Genomic DNA, 19,255 nt, shown 5'->3' with positions numbered 1-19,255 from the left:
AAGTATAGGTTTCGCATTAGCACAATTAAATGTTCTGGGATTCCCATTCTTCTCAGAGTCAGCCACAGTTTGTTATGATCCACGCAGTCAAATGCTTTTGCATAATCAATGAAACACAAAAGACTATCATTAGAGGAAATTTGTTTATTAGCATCTTTAGTAGACTGCTAATCTGCTTTCTCACTAATAATACATCACTAAAAATGTTATTCAAGATCGTGAAGGAAACAATAAGATATTAATGTTAGTTATTCCAGATAAAATGAAAGCATAGAAGAAAGTGTGCAAATTAGGGTAAGGTAGAGCCTTTTCAGACATGACACCGAAAACACAAGTGATGAAAGAAAAAGGTGCACCTGATCCAGGCTGTGGTCTTTGTGATAACTTGCTATGCATCAGAGAGCTGGACAGTGAGTAAGGATGACGGAAGAATTGATGCCTTTGGGTTGTGGTGCTGGAGAAGAGTGTTGAACATACCATGGACCACCAAGAGAACAAACTGGTCTGTCTTGGAGAGGAAGCAAGGATTTTGAAGCTCCAGCTAACATAGTTCGGATATTTTCCGAGGAGGGACCCTTGTTTTTGAGATGGTAAATGATGCTGTGATGAACATTATGCAAGTCATGTTGTGAATAGTTATATTGGATGACACCGTGGTCTCACCCACCTCCACAGATTAATGTCCATCACTGTGTGTCTGTTTAGAACTGAATGATGGATTCTTCAGGAAGAAATGGCCATGCTGACTTGGATCTCTATAAAGATTTGTGTACATGAAATAATGACCTATTATTTCTATAATAAACCTATAATTTAAAGGATACTTATTTTTTAATATCATATCATAATTCCTATTCCTTTCTGTCACTGAAATAAGTATTAATTTTTAAATAATGTTGTTGAAATTCATCTCATGAATGTGAGACTGTTACCCATAATACTTTGAGAGTAACTCAGTTAAAAGTAGCATTTTTGAAATTAAAAAGTAGCATTTCTGAAGCAAAAATATAAAAATATTGAATTTGAGTGTTCTTATTAGATCTTCATGTACTTGCAAATGTGTATGTTTTATCTCTTCTTTTAAAATTTTATCCTTTTTTTAGTGTTTTTCTTATTGTTCTTGTGATATCAGACATCATGGCTCTGGTAAGACTATTACTATAAGTAATTTTTATACATGAAATCTTTCACTGCTGAGTTGTAGAGCTTGACATAATTCGTGTGTACGAATCTTGATGGCCAGCCTGGTAGCATGCTGCACTGCGGCCCAGCTGCCTGGTGTCTCCTGTGTTTGAATCTACCAGCTGCACCGTGGGAGAAAGAAGGACAATCTTCCTGTTAAGATTTCCAGTCTTCGAAAGCTCAGTGGAGCGTTGTTAGGAGGTAGAACTAAATCGACGGCAATGAGTGTGTGTTTTCAGACCATTGTATGTCACTCATCACGCAAGAAGTGCGAATCTAAAAGTGCCAAACTGTTGTTGTTGTTGTTGTTATGTGCCGTCGAGCCGCCTGCGACTCATAGCGACCCTATGTACAACAGCCCTAAACTCCGCTCTGTCCTGTGCCAATCGCACTGTCTCTGACACTCCCATCCCAATTATCCCAGTCACTGAATCAGTCCACCTCATAGAGGGCCTTCCTCTCCTGCGCCAACTTGCTATTTTATAACTCCCATTCTAGGCTGCATGTGAGACCTAGTGTGCTAGTTAAGAACTTGGCTGCTGAGGGTTGGCAGTAAGATCACAGCCTCAGACACCTCAGGGACAGGGCTGCTCTGCTCGGTCCTGCCCTACAGGGAGGCAGTGACTGTCCTTCTGTATCCTTGCTGAGTGTGTTTAGTTGTTGGGCACCGTCAAGTTAGAACTGCTTCACAGCTGACCCTCCAGTGGGTTTTAGACGCAGTAAATTGCATAGGAGGAGAGTGTCCATCTTTTTTTCCAAAAGACAGCTGGTGGATTTGAACCAACCTTTGGGGTGGCAGCAAAGGTCCTTAACACTATTGAGAGAGAGGTATTTTAATCTCCTACTCTAACTGTAGATTGGTCTATTTTTCTCTCTCCATTTTTGCTTAATGTATTTTGGAAGTATCTTGGTGCACACACACACAAGAATGCTTTGTTTGCTTGTTGCATTGATCTTTTATGGTTTTTCTGTTTTGTATTGTTGTGGTGGTGGTTGTTGTTATGTGCCGTCGATTTGCCTGTGACTCATAGTGACCCTATGTACAATGGCCCTAAATCCTGCTCTATCCCATGCCGATCTCACTGTCTCTGACACACCTACTCCAGTTTCCCCAGTCACTGAATCAACCCAGCTCATCGAGGGTCTTCCTCTCCTTTGCTGTCCCTCCATTCTCCCTAGCATGACATCTCCATCCAAGGACTGGTCCCTCCTTGCAACATGTCCAAAGTATGTCAGACAGAGCTTCAGAATCCTTACCTCCAAGAAGCAGCCTCATTTCACCCTCTCCAGGACAAACCTGTTCATTCTCTTAGCAGTCCATGGTATATTCAACAGTCTTCTCTAGCATCACAGCTCAAAGGCATCAATTCTCCTTCTATCATCCCAAGTCATTGTCCAGCTCTCTGATGCATAGCAAGTAATTGCAAAGACCATGGCCTGCATCAGGCACACCTTAGTTTCCAGAGTGACATCATTGCTCTTAAGTACTTTGGAGAGATCTCTAACAGCAAACTTCCCCATTGCAATACTTCTTTTAATTTCCTGGCTGCTGGTGCCAGGAGTGATTGTAGAGCCAAGCAAACTAAAGCCAAAGGTGGGTGACTCTAATCTGCGGCCCTAAGCCCTATCCTTTCATTGTTTTTGTTCAGACATTCTTGTAGGTTGTATAGCCCTGGTGTGTCCACTTGCTATACAGAGGTAACTCGTGGTTGCTGTGAAGCTGAACACTGTGACACTGATGTGTCAAATGCGAGAATGGTTACCCATGGTGGACAGTGTTTGGTGGAGCTCCCCGATTAAAACAATCTTGGAAGCAGGAGTGGCATCCACTTCCATAAACAGCTTGCCTCCAGAAACTCTATGAACCTGGGGAAAGGATGAAAGTTATGCACACAAGTGTCGAAGACTTTAGTCGTAGGGTCGCTATGAGTAGCCTGCGACTTGATGGCACTTAACAACAATAACAACAGCATATTTAATCATCAATTATTTATTTTGGCTGGAATGATTTCACATGATTTCAAAGAAATATAAATGCAGGGACTTGGTATAATGCCAGGTTGCACTAGGGTTCCGTGGTTCACGTCAGGCAGCCTGCCTTCTGCTGTCCTGGTTCCTTCTCTTCACTTTATTTTATATTGGTTGGTGTACAAAACTCACATAGTCTATTATTTACTTCACTCATTCCTACCAAAAATAAGGACACCTCAGGAATTTCTGTGGCACCTCGCACAGGGGCCAGGCTCCTCTTCTCTAATCGTCCCAGTGTTACTACGTGCGCCGCCGAAGTGAACGCTCTTTAATACCACTTATGCCTTTTATTAAAATGGACTTTTTTGTTTGTTTCTGGTTAGTCACAGTATCATTTTTGTGCTCATATCAGAGTTATTACTTTTAGACTTTATTTTCTTAAAACATTTTGTTGATACTGAAAGATCAAAAATCTGTAACACACATTCCTAGAACAACCTTGTTTTCAGGTTGAATCTAGGTGCCTTTAATTAATTAACTAATCATTTTTGGTTTTATTTTACAGCACTTTTTGTTCTTGATAAAAGATTTTGGCAGCTGGCTTGACATTGGAACAAGGTATAATATATATTCACAAAGAAGTTCTTAGCTAAACAAGGGGAAATTAACTTGACATTTCAGTATAACAAGAAAGTGGTTTGGAGGGAGGGAGTTGTTGCTGCCAACCCAAAGGCAGAAGGTTCAAATCCACTAACTAATCTGTGGGAGAAAGGTGTCTGCCCCCATCTGATTTACAGCCTCTGAAAACCTGCTGAAGGGTAAGATAGGAGTCTGTTCTGACTCTACAATGACGAGTTGAGAGTCTTTTTTTTTTACAAACAACAATATAGAATATTTATTAAATTATTATTCACTGCTATAAATGTCATACAAATAAATATGTATAAAACAATTGCAGCAAAATGAAAATATTCCTATATTAAGAAACATTAGGCATGAAAACAAATATTTTTCAAAATAATCTTCATTACTACTGTATTGTTTTACATACCCTATTCATATCATTTTCATGTAAACAATTTAGAAAAACATACCAAGTATTTAAAACATTAATGGAATAAATGATTTGGGTTTTTTTTACACGTCACCTCTTGGTTATAGTTAAGCCAAAACAGATTAATTGGGCTGTGAGTAATTAATTAATTATTGTATCCATAAAGGCCCCAAAATATTAAAACACAATATTCCTAGGGAACACCCTTGACTCTATTGATAACATATATTTCACTTTACATAATCTGAAAGTGTGTTAAAACAGTAACCAATGGCTAGGAAACTGCAGCTCGCGGTAGGATCCAGTAACAGACTGCTGCGTTCAGTTACATTCACCAATCTCCATGCTTCTTCCCTTTACTTAGTGATACTCTCTTTCTGCAGATAGATGAACACTCCGTCAGGATATTGTTTAAGGGGTTTAAGTGCTTAGTGGAAGGCACGAAGAGACATCCCCACTCCAGAATCAAGACATTGCTCTTGCATTCTGAGATTATGGTCTAATGTTATATTGTAACTGTAGCACAGTCCGCAGCCAAGCAGGGACGTCTGAAGAGGCAGTGTAACCTTGGGCCTCACTGACTGGGGAACCACTATACAGGGTGTGGTATTTAAGCTGGCCCTTGAAAGCTGGGTATAAATGGGTAATTTAGTGTTAGGAGATTAAGTGGACAAGGACAAAGCTGTTAAGGTGTAAAGTCACAGGGGATATGAAGTGTGAGAAGTACCATGGGCTTCAGAAACTCATAGGTTTCTCATAGACATTTCTAGAAAGATAACATTAACTTGAACCTTGAAGTCAAAGCTAGTGTCAGTTTTATTCACTTATAAATAAGGATCCATATTCTTTATTTTAGGGAGCTCTGGTGGCCTAGTGGCAAGAAGCTACACTGCAATTTCAAAGGCCTATTAGTTTGAGGCCACCACCTGCTCCAGGGGAGAAGGATGGGCTCTCTCCTCCCATGTGATTAACTGCCTCTGAAAACCTGCCAGAGGGTCAGCTGTGTGTTGGTTCCGACTTGACGGTACACAGCAACAACAAATTCTTTAATCTACACTAGCTTCATTTACCAATTTGTGCAAGTAGTTTCTTGTCTAGAAATGAAGAGTCTTGTCTTTTATAGACAAGTTCTCCAGTGGCATGAGGGTGGGAAAGGTGTGTGTTGAAAGTGGAGATATCAACAGCATTAGTCTTGTCAATGTTACCACATACTGTCATTGTGGAAGGTGTTCCTGGCATCACACCCAGCCCATGAGTAGCCATAGTGATTGGGCTTCACAAGATGCATTATCAGTATCATGGAAGTACGTAGCCCCTGTCACAAATACAAGATTTCGTTACATCACATGTCTGCTTATATTCTTGTATATTTTCTATTATGCATTTCCAGATATCATTTAGAGTGGTGTTAAAGATTTCACCACATTGCCAAGGAGCTTATGGCACAACAAGGGCTAAGGATTATTTCTTTATACCATATCCTCATGATTGTTAACAAAGTGTGTTTTTAAACTTCAGTGTTATTGCGCTATAACCCTTTGTTAGTGACCACAGGGTTATCTTATGCTTTCGTTGTAAGTGTGCGCAGTCTTTAACATTTCTTTTCTCCTTTCCCCAGCATTACCAACTATGCTATTGCCACATTCATGACTCTCTTGCTGGGACTGTTTGGTGGCCTGGTACAGCTGCTCACAACGAAGCAGCTCAAACTGTGGGAAAAGCCCAAAATCCGTCTCATGTGATGATGCTGAAGCTGCCATCCAGCATGTGTAACTTCTCATTCTTTTAAACTCTAATTAATTAAAACAAATTTGTTGGTAAGCCACACAGCTCCATCAGGAACTCAATAAATTCTCAAGATGGGTAGAGGTGTAGAGCATTCTCTATTGTTGTTGTTAAGTGCCGTTGAGTAGCAGGTGACTCATAGCGACCCTATGAAGGAGAGTCCTCAACGCTTGGGTGCCTTTCATCCTCTCTCCAGGTTCATAGGGTTTCCAGAGGCAAGCTATTATGGAAGTGGATGCCACTCCTGCTTCCAAGCTTGTTTTCATCAGGGAGCTCCACCCCACTCTCTGTCCGAATTAGGTAGTCAATCATTAACGCATTTGCCACACCAGTGTCACGGTGTTCAGCCTCACATTATCTACTGGGGTAAAGAAAATGGTATTTGTAACTTACAGGTTACTAGGACTAAAAGGAATTATCTAACGGTATCATTAATATCATATGCAAATAAAATATTGTTGAGGATTATTCAAAATCAAGTAGAATAGTAAATTTATAGGAAACTGCTAAAAATTCAAACTGGATTTAGAAGAGGCCATGGAATGAACAGTATCATTGCTGGTGTCAGTTGGATCTGGGCTGAAAGCAGAAAATACCAGAAAGGTGTCTGCTTATGTTTTACTGACTGTGCAAAGATACTAAACTATATGGATCGTAATATATTATGGCTAACACTAGGAGGAGTGGAAATCCCCAAAAACTTAGTGGAGCTCATGTAGAACCTGTATATAAACAAAAGTCTGCACCACTGGAGCAGTAAGTAAAATCATGATGTATGGAGAAATGACTCGAATTGTCAGTGGTATCATTTTGCTTGGGACCACATTCATCACCATGTTTGGGGCAGCAGTAAAAAAATCAAACAATGAATTTGTACATTGGTCTAATTTGCTGCCAAGGACCTCTCTTCTGTGCTAAAATATATAAGCATGTCACTCTAAGGTGTACCTGACCCAAGCTACGGTATTTTAAATTGCTTCATATGCATGTTAAAGCTGGACAGTGAGTAAGGCAGAACTGACTCCTGTGAGTTCTAACGGTGAAGAATATTGACTATCCCAATATGCTACCAAAAAACCATCCACATTTGCCTTGGATAGAAGTGCAGTGAGAGAGTACTCCTTCGAGGCAAGCATCGATGATAAGACTTTGTCTTACATACTCGGGCATGTTTTCAGGAGGGGCTAGTCCGTGGAGGAAAACACCATGTGAAAAAGGAATTTCTGACCACAGAGGTTGAAATAATAGGCTGAAGCACACAGATTCGAGGACTGGGCAGTGTCTCCTGTTGCATAGAGGGGTCTGTGCATGGTAGTTAATTGTCATTGAGTCTTGTATGACTGGACCCTATGAACGATCAGTCTGAACGCTGCCCTATCCTGTGCCATCCACCCCATCCTTGATATATTTGAGCCTATTTCTGCAGCATTCCATCTAATTGAAGGGTTTCCTCTCCTGCACTGACCTCCACCTTTCCAGGCACAACATCCCATTCTAGCAACATGTCTAAAATATGTGAGACCAAGTTTCACCTGCCTCCAAGGAGCACTCGGGCTGCACTTTTCTCTAAGACATACCTGCTGTTCTTTTGACAGTTTATGGGATGGATATTCAGCCCTCCAACACCATAACTCAAAGGCACTAATTCTCATGTCATCTTAATTCTTTGTTCTGACTTATCAAAAACAACAAACAGTTGAGCGGATGATGGTTAGAACTGGTTGCAAAATGCAACTAGCTGTAGATGCCACGTCTAGCGATTTGTTCCTTGAAAATCCCGAGTCTCGTTTGACACGCGTGGTCTGTCTCGAGTGTCAGGTCACTAACGCCGACTGCCCGGGGTCTCGCTCTGCCTCCTGGAGTTGTCTGGGCTGGAGAAATAGCGCTCTAGCAGCTCGACGTGAAAGTCCAGTGCGGGCCCATGTTCTGATGGCTCAGCATCCATCGACAGGCGGGCAGGACCCCCAGAGGCTGGGCCCAGGCCATCCCCGGACTCCAGCCGCGGGCCTGGCCGCCGCTGCTTCGTCATCATCCTCCGTACGGCCCTAAACCTCAGCGCCCAGCGGGTGCCTCCCTAGCCAGACGTAGCCTGGCCTTGCTCTCTTCCAGGAGACCAGCAGTCACTCCCTGGAGGAACCGGAAGTTCCGGCCCAAAGGCATCTTCGTGGTCTCCAGTCCCGCGAGACCTCGTGCGTGTCCCGGCCCCTCTTGGCCCCGCCCACTCGTCGCCAGAGCGCGGCGATTGAAGGCCGTGCTCTTGATTCAAAAGTAAGCCCGCCCCCAAGCCGTGAGTGATTGGTGAATGAGAACGGAGGCGTGGCTCTGAGGTATCGCGAGAGCAGCTGCGGAACCGGTAGGAGTTGGGGGCGTTCCATGGTGGAGGGCTGTCTGTGTTGGCAGTTTTGGGTTCCCTTTCTGGTGTGTGTTCGGGCTCAGCTCTCAGGAGGCTGATCTTTCTGAGTCCGACCTGAACCACATGGCCTCGGGTAGAGTGCAGGAGTGGCGCCCGGAGGGGCAGCGGCCCCAGCCCTGGACCCTGCACCTTTCCTGCTATTCTTTGCTGTCCACTGATGACGTTTCTAGGTCCAGGCAGCAAAGGTCCAGGACAGCTCTCTCCTGCCATGCGCCTGCTGGCCTGAGAGGCCGGCGATCGTGGGCCGCTCGCGCCGCGGGAACAGACAGCGCCTCCCCGAGGGTCTCCCGCAGCCAGCACGGAGCTCTGCGGACAGCAGGGCCCGAGGTTTTGGGGATCTTGTGACTCCCTTCAGCCTCAATCGGGCCCGCGCTGTTAGCGATCCGGGGACCCAGGGGACGAGATACACGTGTCACACACAAGGCCCTTGAGAATAGCCAGTCCTACCCTCTCCCTAGAGAGGTCAGTGGACTGGAGCCTAGAGAGGCGCCCTGATCTTCTCTGGTCATCCGCACTGGTCACTACTCACAGCACTCCAAAATCCAACGTTTTGATTGTTGGGCTTAATATTGGAGGCTGTGGACAAAGCTCTGATTGCCCTTACTAAGCCTTACCAAGTTTAGAAGCTCATTGTTAATATTATTTTATGCAATTCTTTGATTACAATCCTGGGTGGTTTGGGTGCTCTGTAATAGAAAACAGTATTTGGACGCTGTTCCCGAAACCCAGAGACCCTTAACAGTTCATTACATATTAGTATTTCACATGCATTTTTCTCCCCTTAGTACCTGTAACCTAATCAGCTTCTGACTACCGTTTCTTGGTGTTCTGTGTAGGACCCCATTAGCAAGCAGGTCCTGCATCCTGGGTGTGCAGTGCACAGTGTTATGAATAGATGAATAACTTGTTCTTTGTTGGCTCAGGGCACCAAATATCGTGATTTCCTTATGAGTAAACTATTAGAAGAGCCGAGGAATTGTAATGGCTCTTTTTGTAATAGGCTGCAACTAAAATAATGGGTAAAACGCCTGTCACTTGTTCAAGTTGGTGACATTCTACTGAAGACTGGTAATACCTACCCCTTGAGACCACGAAAACTACACATCGACAGGGATGAGAAAAGAAAAGAGAAAAATAAAAATGAATAGACAAATTGGATGAAAGGAAAGGCAATGTACAGTAAGGGCTTGCTGAGACATTGTAGTTAACCGCACTTGTTATGAACCTGAAAGGGATTCGTAGCGGACCTGCCAGCAGGTTTTTAGAGACAGCAAATCACATGGAAAGAGATTGACCATCTTTATGAGAGCAAATCCCTATTAAGTGAGTTGTTAATCAGTTATAATGAATGTTCTAAAATAAGGTGTATATGAATGAGTGAATGAAACCTAATGTAATTTGCAAATTTCCAGTCAAAAGTCTATGCGCTGATGGTTCAACAATTACTATTCTTTTGCATAGCAATGGTTGCATAGGTGTAACTAGAAATAACGTGAATTACATCTTCTGTTTGGGGTGAGATTTTCTGGGTTTTGTAAGAGCCATATGCATGGAAAACTCCCAGTAATCCAACTGCCGTCGAGTTGATTTCATGTATAACTGGCGCCACAGCTTTTGAAGGATGTGATATTTCAGAATCAAGATGTGAGTGAGGCAGACCTGAGTAGACCCTGTGTCCCAGGTGCTTCTGGGTGGGTTTGAACTGCCAGCCTTCCAGGTCGTGGTCAGTAGTTTAAGATTTTGTGTCATCGACGCACTGTGTTTACTTATTTTATGATTGAATTCTGTCTTGATTCTTGGTCACATGCTAATTTTAAGATCTTCCTATGTATTTATCATGAATAGTTTGTTGTTCTAAATTGCTTAAAATCAGTTTACATCTCAGCATCAAGACAACAGAAGTCCTCATAGCTGGACCCATAGGCAGTGCCATGATAAATGGAAAAAAGGTTGAAGTTGTCAAAGATTTTCTTTTTCTTGGATCCACAATTGACATCTATGGTAATAGCAATTTAAAAAAAAAGTCAAAAGACTCGTTGCATTGGACAAAGTTGTAAGGGACCTTTTTAAAGTTCTGAAGAGCAAAGGATATTGAAAGGTTGAATATGAAGGTGCACCTGACCCAAGCCTTGATGTTTTCATTTGCTTCATATGGATATGAGAATTGAACAATGGCTAAGGAAGACCACTTGCCTTTGAATTGTGATGTTGGCCAAGAGTATTGAGTGTACTGTCATACTATAGACTGCTAAAGCTCAAGCAAATCAACCTCAGAGGAAGGACAACCAGGGTGCTCTTTAGAGGCCGAGGAGGTGGCACTTTGATTTCACATGCTTCTTTGATGCTGTCGGGGGCGGGGGCATTCCTTGGACAGAGACATCATGCTTGGAAAGCTGGAGGGTCAGGCGAAGAGAGGAAGACCCTCATCATGACGGATTGACATAGTCACTGCAACAAGGGCTTTGCACATGGCAGAGCTTGTGACGATGGTGCAGGAAGAGGTCACGGTTTCGATCTTTTGTTCCTAGAGCTACTATGAGGTGTAGTCAAGTTGTTCTTCTGTACCTTCAAGTCAGAACTCTCCAGAAGATTTTCAGAGACAGGTAATCACACGGGAGGAGACCGTCCATCCCTCTGTGGAGTGTCCGGCAGATTTGAAGCACATGCCTTCAGGATTGCAGCACTGCTTCTTACCACTGCAGGGTCACCAGAGTGCCCTAACACTAGGAGTAGACAGCACCAAATAAGAACAATTGCTTGCATATTCTTGAACCTTTTTCCTCCCCAAGCACTTGGATAGTTTTTCATTTAAGTCTTATTTATTAAAATAATGCTGTTGCTTATTACAGTCAATGTGAAGTTATATTTTATAATAAAAGGTATTGTGAAGAAAAAGTAAAAATAATTGTAACTGCATTAATGTTTCCTAAACTTAAGGTTTATTTTCCCTTTTAGATTTCTTCCCAAAAAGTAATTAGCCACGCTTAGCATGCTGCTGTTCTTGATTGTGGGGCTGCTGGTCCATCTTGTGTTCTTCGCCTCCATCTTTGACATTTACTTCACGTCTCCTTTGGTCCATGGGATGACCCCTCAGCTTACCCCGCTGCCTCCTCCAGCTAAAAGACTGGTGTTGTTTGTTGCTGATGGCCTGCGAGCAGATGCACTTTATAAACTCGATGAAGATGGACGTTCTCATGCCCCCTTTATCAGGTGAGCACGTCAGCTGGTGCAGAGCTGTCTCTTGAGAATGTTGTCCTGAGTTCAGTCAAAGCCACAAAACACCTTACTGTTTCTCTCTTAACTGGGACTGGTCTCAAATGGAATTTGAAATAGTCCTTCCTTTTAAGGGTAAATTCGTTCTGGTTTTGATTTTTATTCCTGTGATAATTTTGCTACTCAGAAGCCCTCTGAGAACATTTTATCATCTCTCTGATAACCCTCTATTTTAATGTCTTTTAGGAATATCATAATGCATGAAGGCAGCTGGGGGATCTCTCACACCCGTGTGCCAACAGAGTCTAGGCCCGGGCACGTGGCCCTGATCGCGGGATTTTATGAAGACGTCAGTGCTGTTGCCAAAGGTATTGTCTATTTAGACAAGATGATTGAAGAAAAATTTTAAATTGGAACATATATTACAAGTTAAATGAGAGCTGGTATGAAATGCAAAAAATTTAGCATGCTTTGTTCATAGGAACACACATTGATATTAATTTTGGGATGAAACAGTAGGTTTTTTTATCATCCTTTGCTACTAGAAAAATATGGTTAGTCTAATCTAAAGGCCCGTAGTTTTCCTAGACGTTGTCTACATTAAAAGTCCATAGTTTTTCTAGATGTTACCCTCAGAAGTTCAAGGGTGATTCTATATTTTAATGAGAAGTAAATGATTTTTTTGTAGCTTTGCATTGTTTTATAATTATGATATAATACGACTGACCCAGGCCATAGTCTTTGTAATTACTTGCTATGCGTCAGAAAGCTGGACCATGACTAGGGATGATAGAAAGGGAACTGATGCGTCTAAGCTGTGGTGCTGGAGAAGAGTGTTGAATATACCATGGACTGCAAGGAGAACAAACAGGTTTGTCCTAGAGAGCATGAGACCAGGCTGCTCCTTGGAATCAAGGATTCTGAAGCTTCGTCTGACATACACTGGACATGTTGCAAGGTGGGGCCAGCCCTTGGAGAGGGACATCATGCTTGAGAGAGTGGAGGGACAGCACAAGACAGGAGGACCCTCGATGTGATGTATTGATTCAGTGACTGGGGTAACGGGGGTAGGGTGTAATTGACGACATCATTGGCACAGGATAGAGCAGGGTTTAAGGACTGTTGAACATAGGGTCGCTGTGAGTTGCAGGTGACTTGATGACATATAACAACAACAACAACAACAACATACATAAAATCTACTATTAGTATTTGCACTATGGGTAATGTTTTTCTATTATTTGAGGAGTATTTCTTTAGGTATATATTTACCATATATATGGTACTATTGCTGTGTTTATTTTTTCCTCTTGTTTATCTGAAGGATGGAAGGAAAATCCTGTAGAATTTGATTCTCTTTTTAATGAAAGCAAGTACACGTGGAGCTGGGGAAGCCCTGATATCTTACATATGTTTATCAAAGGTAAGAGTCGTTTGTTGAATTTTCTCATGTAGGAAATAGCAATACATTTTTATGTTAAATTCTTATTAGCAAAGTCCTGTGTCTTGAGTGATATTTTCAGCATTTGTTTCATATGTTAACATCTCTGAAATGAAGCCATTTTCTTACATGGATTGATCAGATCAGTTTGGTTGGCAGTTGGCAGCTGCCTTAGTTTCTAGTGCTGTTGTGACTGAGATACCACAGCACATGACTCTAAGAAGCAGCATCTTATTCTCTTACAGTTTGAGAGACGGGCAGTCCAGAGGAAGGCGATTCTCTCTCTCTGCTCCGAGGGTGTGAGATGAGGAATGACTGAGCTGATTGCTGTCATCTCACTCTCTTTCCTGCAGCCTCCAAAAATCTTTTTAACTCAGAAATTTGCTAACTTGGTTAGATTAATAAGAATGTCTTGCAAATGTACAAGGTTAATATATTGATAGACCTTTTCAGTCTGTTTGACAATAAAGCAGTATTTTGTTCTTTAAAAAAACAAGCCTAAGCCTGTTGTTGTCACACCAGTTCTAAGGCACAAAAATCCTGTGAGTCAGACGGTGTTGAACCGCCTTAGAGGGTTTCGCACGCTGTATATCTTTAAAGAAACAGACTACCAAATCTTTTTTTCCTGTACAGAGTCTGATGGATTTGAAATTTACCTTTCATTGATCAGCTGAGCACTTTAAACACTGTGCCACCAAGGCTGTTCATGCCACTCTTCTTCTCTGTTAAGAACAATGCATTGTTTGATGAAGAAGAGAAGTGAGATATTTTCTTTTTTTTCTTGGTTTAGAAAGTTTTATAAACTAAATAGCTCCATCTGTTTTAATGTTTAAGGCTATAATATCCTTAAATGCACCCTCTTTGAATAGTTTAATCCTTAAAGAGACAAACTTTGATATTTGTCTGTCACCTTTGAACAGCGTGATTTTCCCAAGTTCGTGAACTTTCACGTACTTTAGCTGTAAAATTAGAAGTGTTATTGTAGGAGGCGATATAAAAGCCCGTGTTACAGTGCGTGGCATGGCTGTGGCACATTGTCGGCCCTAAACGGATGTTTGTGAATCTCTGCATCTGTCTTCTCCCCTTCATAGCACCAAGTGCATTCCGAAAATTTGTGGTTATCCACAAAACTATTTCAATGACTATCTCATATTTTATGAGGGTAAAAGTGCTTATTTTAAAAATTTGTCCTTTTGAAATGTTTAGGTGCTAGTGGAGACCATGTTTACACCCACACTTACGGTGCTGAAAATGAGGATTTTGGTGCCCATGATGCAGCAAAACTGGATACCTGGGTCTTTGATAATGTTAAGGTGAGTGCCGTCCTGTTGCTGAGAAAGGTCAGTGAGAGAGGAAGATCCTCAACAAGCTGGATTGAGCCAGTAACTGTAACGGTTTGTCCTGGAGAGGGTGAAACCAGGCTGCTCCTTGGAGGTAAGAATTCTGAGGCTTCGTCTGACATACTTTGGTCATGTTGTAAGGAGGGAACCTGTCCTTGGAGAGGGACATCATGCTTGGGAGGGTGGAGGGGACAGAGAAAGAGAGGAAGACCCTTGCTGAGATTGGATTGATGCATTGAGGGTAGGTGTGTCAGAGACAGTAAAGTTGTCCCAGGATACAGCGATTTTCAGGGCGATTGTACATAGGGTCATTGTGAGTTGTTAACAACTCGATGGCACATAACAACAACAAGGTAATTTAATGTTGTTATATATAATTTTATGTAAAATGTTTTCATTGATGTTTAACAAAATAAATTAACTTATTTTTGTACTGTTTCATATAGGAATTTTTTCATGGTGCCAGAAACAATCAATCTTTATTTTTGAAATTAAATGAAGAGAAAATAGTGTTTTTCTTACATTTATTAGGAATAGATACAAATGGACACGCTCATCGACCATACTCCAGGTAATTTTAATGCGTCTAGTTTGATTTTTTAAGGGAAACAGTTTTTATATTAGAATTCTTAAAAATACTTCTAATTTTTTGTAATTGTAAAAACAAAACTAATATGTTAAATTACTACTGTAATTTATGAGAAATCTTAGGATGTTGTTGTTATTGGTTATTGCTGTTGAGTCAAGCATGACTCATAGCAACCCTATGAACAAAAGGCCTGAAGCCTTTCTAGAATTCTCGTCATTACTCTACGTTCATAGAGTTTCCCAGAGGCATATGGTTTAGGAAGTGGATGGCACTTCTATTTCCAAACCTGTCTTAAACTGGGGAGCTCCAGCAAATACTGTCTACCATGGACAGCCATTATGGCATTTGACCACCAATGGCACTAGGTTCAGCATCACAGCAAACCCAGATTACATCAGTGCAGCAAAATGACAGAGGAGTGCTGTACAACTTAGAAGAATGTTCCTCCAAAATAACATAACACTAGACCTTTTGGCCCAACTGACTTTTAAATACAAAGGAGATATATATATAAACAAAAGGCCTGAATCCTTTCTATAACTATTGTCATTCGACCAAGTTCATAGAATTTCCAGAAGCATGTGATTTTGGAAGTGGATGCTACTCCTGCTTCCAAACTTGAATCAGCCTTGAATCAATCTGGGACCTCTACCAGGCATTGCTTTAGGATATAGGGTGGCTAAAATCTCAAATGTTAGAGGCAAATTGTATTAATGTAATAAATGATAATTAATTGCATAAATATAATGTAAATAAAATTTATTCTGCATATACTTTTAGTAAAGTTAGAAAGAAAAATCTGTGTTTTTAGAAAGATTTTTAGTGTCTTAAAAGCATTTTTAGTATGTTGACCTTTTATCACTGTAAGTTTAGCTAACTCCTCATTATATGTTCCATGTAATTATTTTTGTCTATATCATATACTTGCATAAAGTTTTTATATATTTGTTGTTAAGTACTGTCAAGTTGAAACCAACTTCTAGCTGACCTGGTAGTGTTTTCAGAGGCTGTAAATCTCACGGGAGGAGGCTGTCCATCCTTCTCCCTTGGAGCAGATAGATGCAAACCACCACCTTTACATCGGCTCAGCACAACTCCTTAGCCACCAGGCCACTAGCGCTCCCTTATATTATAGTTGTTGTTGTTGGGTGCAGCGCTCCTTATATATAGCAGCATATATATTGTTCTCACTTTTGGGTCTTGTAAGTAAAAGGAAACATTGTGGTGTTTTTTGTTTGTGGGTTTTTTGTTTTTTTTAGTTTGGTTTAGCTCTGCCTGTTGTAATTGTGAACATATCTGAGTTTTTTTGACTCAGTGGCACACAATCACAATGTTCAGCGTAGCTGCCGTGTTACTAGTGAGTACCTTGTGTACTCCTTCTTTAGCTTTAAAACACCGTTTCTGGTAATAGAATTCATCCTAAATCAACTTTGTCCAACTGTGAAATACCAAAAGCCTGGAGCTGGTTCTGACTTATGCCCGCCCCGCATTGTGTGTCTGAGGCCCCACCTGTTGATGAAAGCAGACGGCCTTACCTTTTCCCTCTGACTGACAGATGTGGTCAGACTGTGTTTCTGGTTAGCAAGCCAACATGTCTTAAAAGTATTACTGTCTTTTGTATCATATTTAAAGGAATAAAATGATTCTATATCTGAAGCGTTGGTATTTACCTATTAATAAGTCAAGATCAGTATACTTTGTGATATGAAAGATCATCATTTTGTAACATTTGAGACTAAAGGAAATCATTAAAATGCATTTGCTAATCCACACCTGGCTTTTACTCTATATCTGAAAGCTGTTGTCAGTTCTTTTGCTTCTTTAAAAGGAAAAAAAAATATTCAAAAGTCTAAAGAGCCATGATTTTAAATATTAACGATCAAGTCTAGAAAAAGATTTTAGTACTTTGAATACTTTTAGACTTTTAAATATACTTTTGAAAAAGTATATTGACTTTGAATAGAAAGAGTTTTGGTTAAATAAATTTGATTGCTGTAATGTAATTTAATTTGCTCTTCTGCTTGTTTTTGAACAGAGAATACAAAGACAATATTAAAACAGTGGACAGTGGTGTGGAAGAAATCGTGTCTATATTTAAACAGTTTTACGGAAATGATGGCAAGACCACATTTATCCTGACCTCTGATCATGGAATGACAGACTGGGGTTAGTTTGTTACTACATAACTTACAAATAAAGTAGTAGCTTCAGGCCTTTTGTTCATCGCATCCTGTGCTCTACTGGAAGGCAGTCAACAACAACAGTAGTAAATGTGGTTTGCAAAGATTTTATTCTGAGAAGATCAAATGTCTTCATATAAACAAAATGATGACTATATATATATATATATATATGTATATATATGTAATGATACATTTAAAATGCTACCTTAAAAAAAGACTGATGTCATTTTAAAGGATTCACATCCCCTCCATTGCCCCACCTTCTGGTTATGAAAGGAATATATTCTCATGTAGCTTTTTTGAGAAAGCTCAAAATATGGAGAGAAAAAAAAGGGAAAGTCCCTCTGGTTGATCTGCCTAGAGGAGACTGGTGGTGATGTCTGAAGGGAGGTCATGTGAAGGTAGTGTCCTGAGGGGCTGCTCTACCCCCCGTGAATCCCAGAATCTTTCTTGTTGAGGTTCTCAGGGCAAACACTCCGTGTGCAGATAGCAAAATAAGGCAAAGATAAAGTTTAGATTTCCAGATTATAGAACTGAATTCTAATGGTGTGTAGGATTCATGTCACCAGAGCCTCTCTATTCTGCAGTGTTTTTCAGTCACAGAATGTGGACTATCCCTACTGAAATGTGGGAGGTTTTTAGTGTTCTGTCTGTTCTGAAAACACATTTAAGGCCCTTTTTTTTGGCTTAAAAGAATAGAAATATATTAGCATGTAGGAAAAACCAATTGATAAATTTATGTGTTGTTGTTGTTTTTGATTGCCTTTGAGTTGAGCACGACTCATAGCGACCCTATGAACAAAAGGCCTGAAGCTTTTCTATAACTATGGACATTTATTAAAGTTCATAAAGTTTCCAGAGGCATGTTGTTTTGGAAGTAGATGCCTCTCCTGCTGGTGTGTAGCTCAGAAAGTTAATTTAATATTTGTATCTGATCACAAATTAGGTGAAATATATCTAAAGAGTTTTCTTTCTCCTATTCTTTGTCACCTAGAGGAAATCTGTAGACATTCTGCTGCTTGATTTCTATTTTGCCTGTTTGATTCTCTGACTTGCTTTATGGAAGTATACTCAGTTGTTACAGTTATGAGCATTTGAAAGTATATGGTGCCATATAGATGAAATGCTTAAAGCATCTTAAGAGGAATACAGACTGTTTGTGTACAAGTTGGTTTTTATATGCATGTACAAATTAGTTTTTATATGTTTGTCTTGTTAATCTTGTGTCTTCTTTGTAGGGTCCCATGGGGCTGGCCATCCTTCAGAGACTCTGACCCCTTTAGTCACTTGGGGAGCTGGAATCAGGTCACCCCAAAAAGTGTCAGCTCAGCAATATGATGATGCATTTTTGAAAGGTATAAACACACGCCTTTTTTTTAATAGTGTAGGAAAAGTACTCATTGCCATGGAGTTGAAACCCACATTAAAGCTGACACTCCTTTCATTGCTTTTCAGAATCTATAAACTGGTAATAATTGCCTATCTTTCTCACATATATGTTGCATAACACTTTAAAATAAGACTGAATGGTTTAAGTTGTCACTTTCCACGTATCATTTTCATGCTTTCCTTTATATTCCTGTGGTTGCTGTGGAGTGGTTGCTGTGAAGTGGTAGCTGTGGAGTGGTTGCTGTGGAGTGGTTGCTGTGGAGTGGTAGCTGTGGAGTGGTAGCTGTGGAGTGGTAGCTGTGGAGTGGTGCTGTGGAGTGGAGTGGTTGCTGTGGAGTGGTTGCTGTGGAGTGGTGGTGGTAGGTGGTGCGGCGTTGGGTCAGGCTCGTAGTGACCGGGCACTGAAATGCTCCTTGATCCACGCCATCCTCAGAGTTGCTGCTGTTTGAGCCCATTGTAGCCACTGTATCAGTCATCTTGTTGGGAGTCTTTCTTTTCTCTAACTCTGTACATTTTCTATGTATTACTTCCATAAATTTTGTGTTTTGTTAGTGCGATAATATCCTATAAAAGTTCTAATATAAATTACTGATTGCTTTCACTTGCATAAATAAATACTGATACTTTGTCCGTCCAGGTGCCCCTTATGAGGCCTGGTGTAGAGCACGTGGCACGTGGCAGATGGAAAGCTGACA

General features: G+C 40.9%; 2 protein-coding genes across 2 annotated transcripts in view; both read left to right on the top strand.

Annotated features, from left to right (window-relative positions):
- The window catches only part of LOC102854309 (GPI ethanolamine phosphate transferase 1-like), a 60,387-nt gene extending 54,438 nt beyond the window's left edge, over positions 1-5,949 (top strand). The window contains exons 27-29 of the mRNA XM_006892754.1: positions 1,104-1,146; positions 3,719-3,771; positions 5,826-5,949. Coding sequence (XP_006892816.1) covers positions 1,104-1,146; positions 3,719-3,771; positions 5,826-5,949 — 220 coding nt within the window. The remainder of the gene's footprint in view (positions 1-1,103; positions 1,147-3,718; positions 3,772-5,825) is intronic.
- A 5,445-nt stretch (positions 5,950-11,394) lies between these two features.
- The window catches only part of LOC102875145 (GPI ethanolamine phosphate transferase 1-like), a 46,282-nt gene continuing 38,421 nt past the window's right edge, over positions 11,395-19,255 (top strand). The window contains exons 1-7 of the mRNA XM_006892727.1: positions 11,395-11,615; positions 11,865-11,986; positions 12,943-13,041; positions 14,266-14,372; positions 14,846-14,970; positions 17,024-17,154; positions 18,410-18,526. Coding sequence (XP_006892789.1) covers positions 11,395-11,615; positions 11,865-11,986; positions 12,943-13,041; positions 14,266-14,372; positions 14,846-14,970; positions 17,024-17,154; positions 18,410-18,526 — 922 coding nt within the window. The remainder of the gene's footprint in view (positions 11,616-11,864; positions 11,987-12,942; positions 13,042-14,265; positions 14,373-14,845; positions 14,971-17,023; positions 17,155-18,409; positions 18,527-19,255) is intronic.

The sequence above is a fragment of the Elephantulus edwardii genome, unplaced genomic scaffold, assembly GCF_000299155.1.
Source record: "Elephantulus edwardii isolate Elephantulus edwardi_28Jun2011 unplaced genomic scaffold, EleEdw1.0 scaffold00118, whole genome shotgun sequence".
NCBI classification, from domain to species: domain Eukaryota; kingdom Metazoa; phylum Chordata; class Mammalia; order Macroscelidea; family Macroscelididae; genus Elephantulus; species Elephantulus edwardii.
The sequence above is the reverse complement of the archived record's forward strand: the minus strand, read 5'-3'. Positions and strand labels throughout refer to the sequence as shown.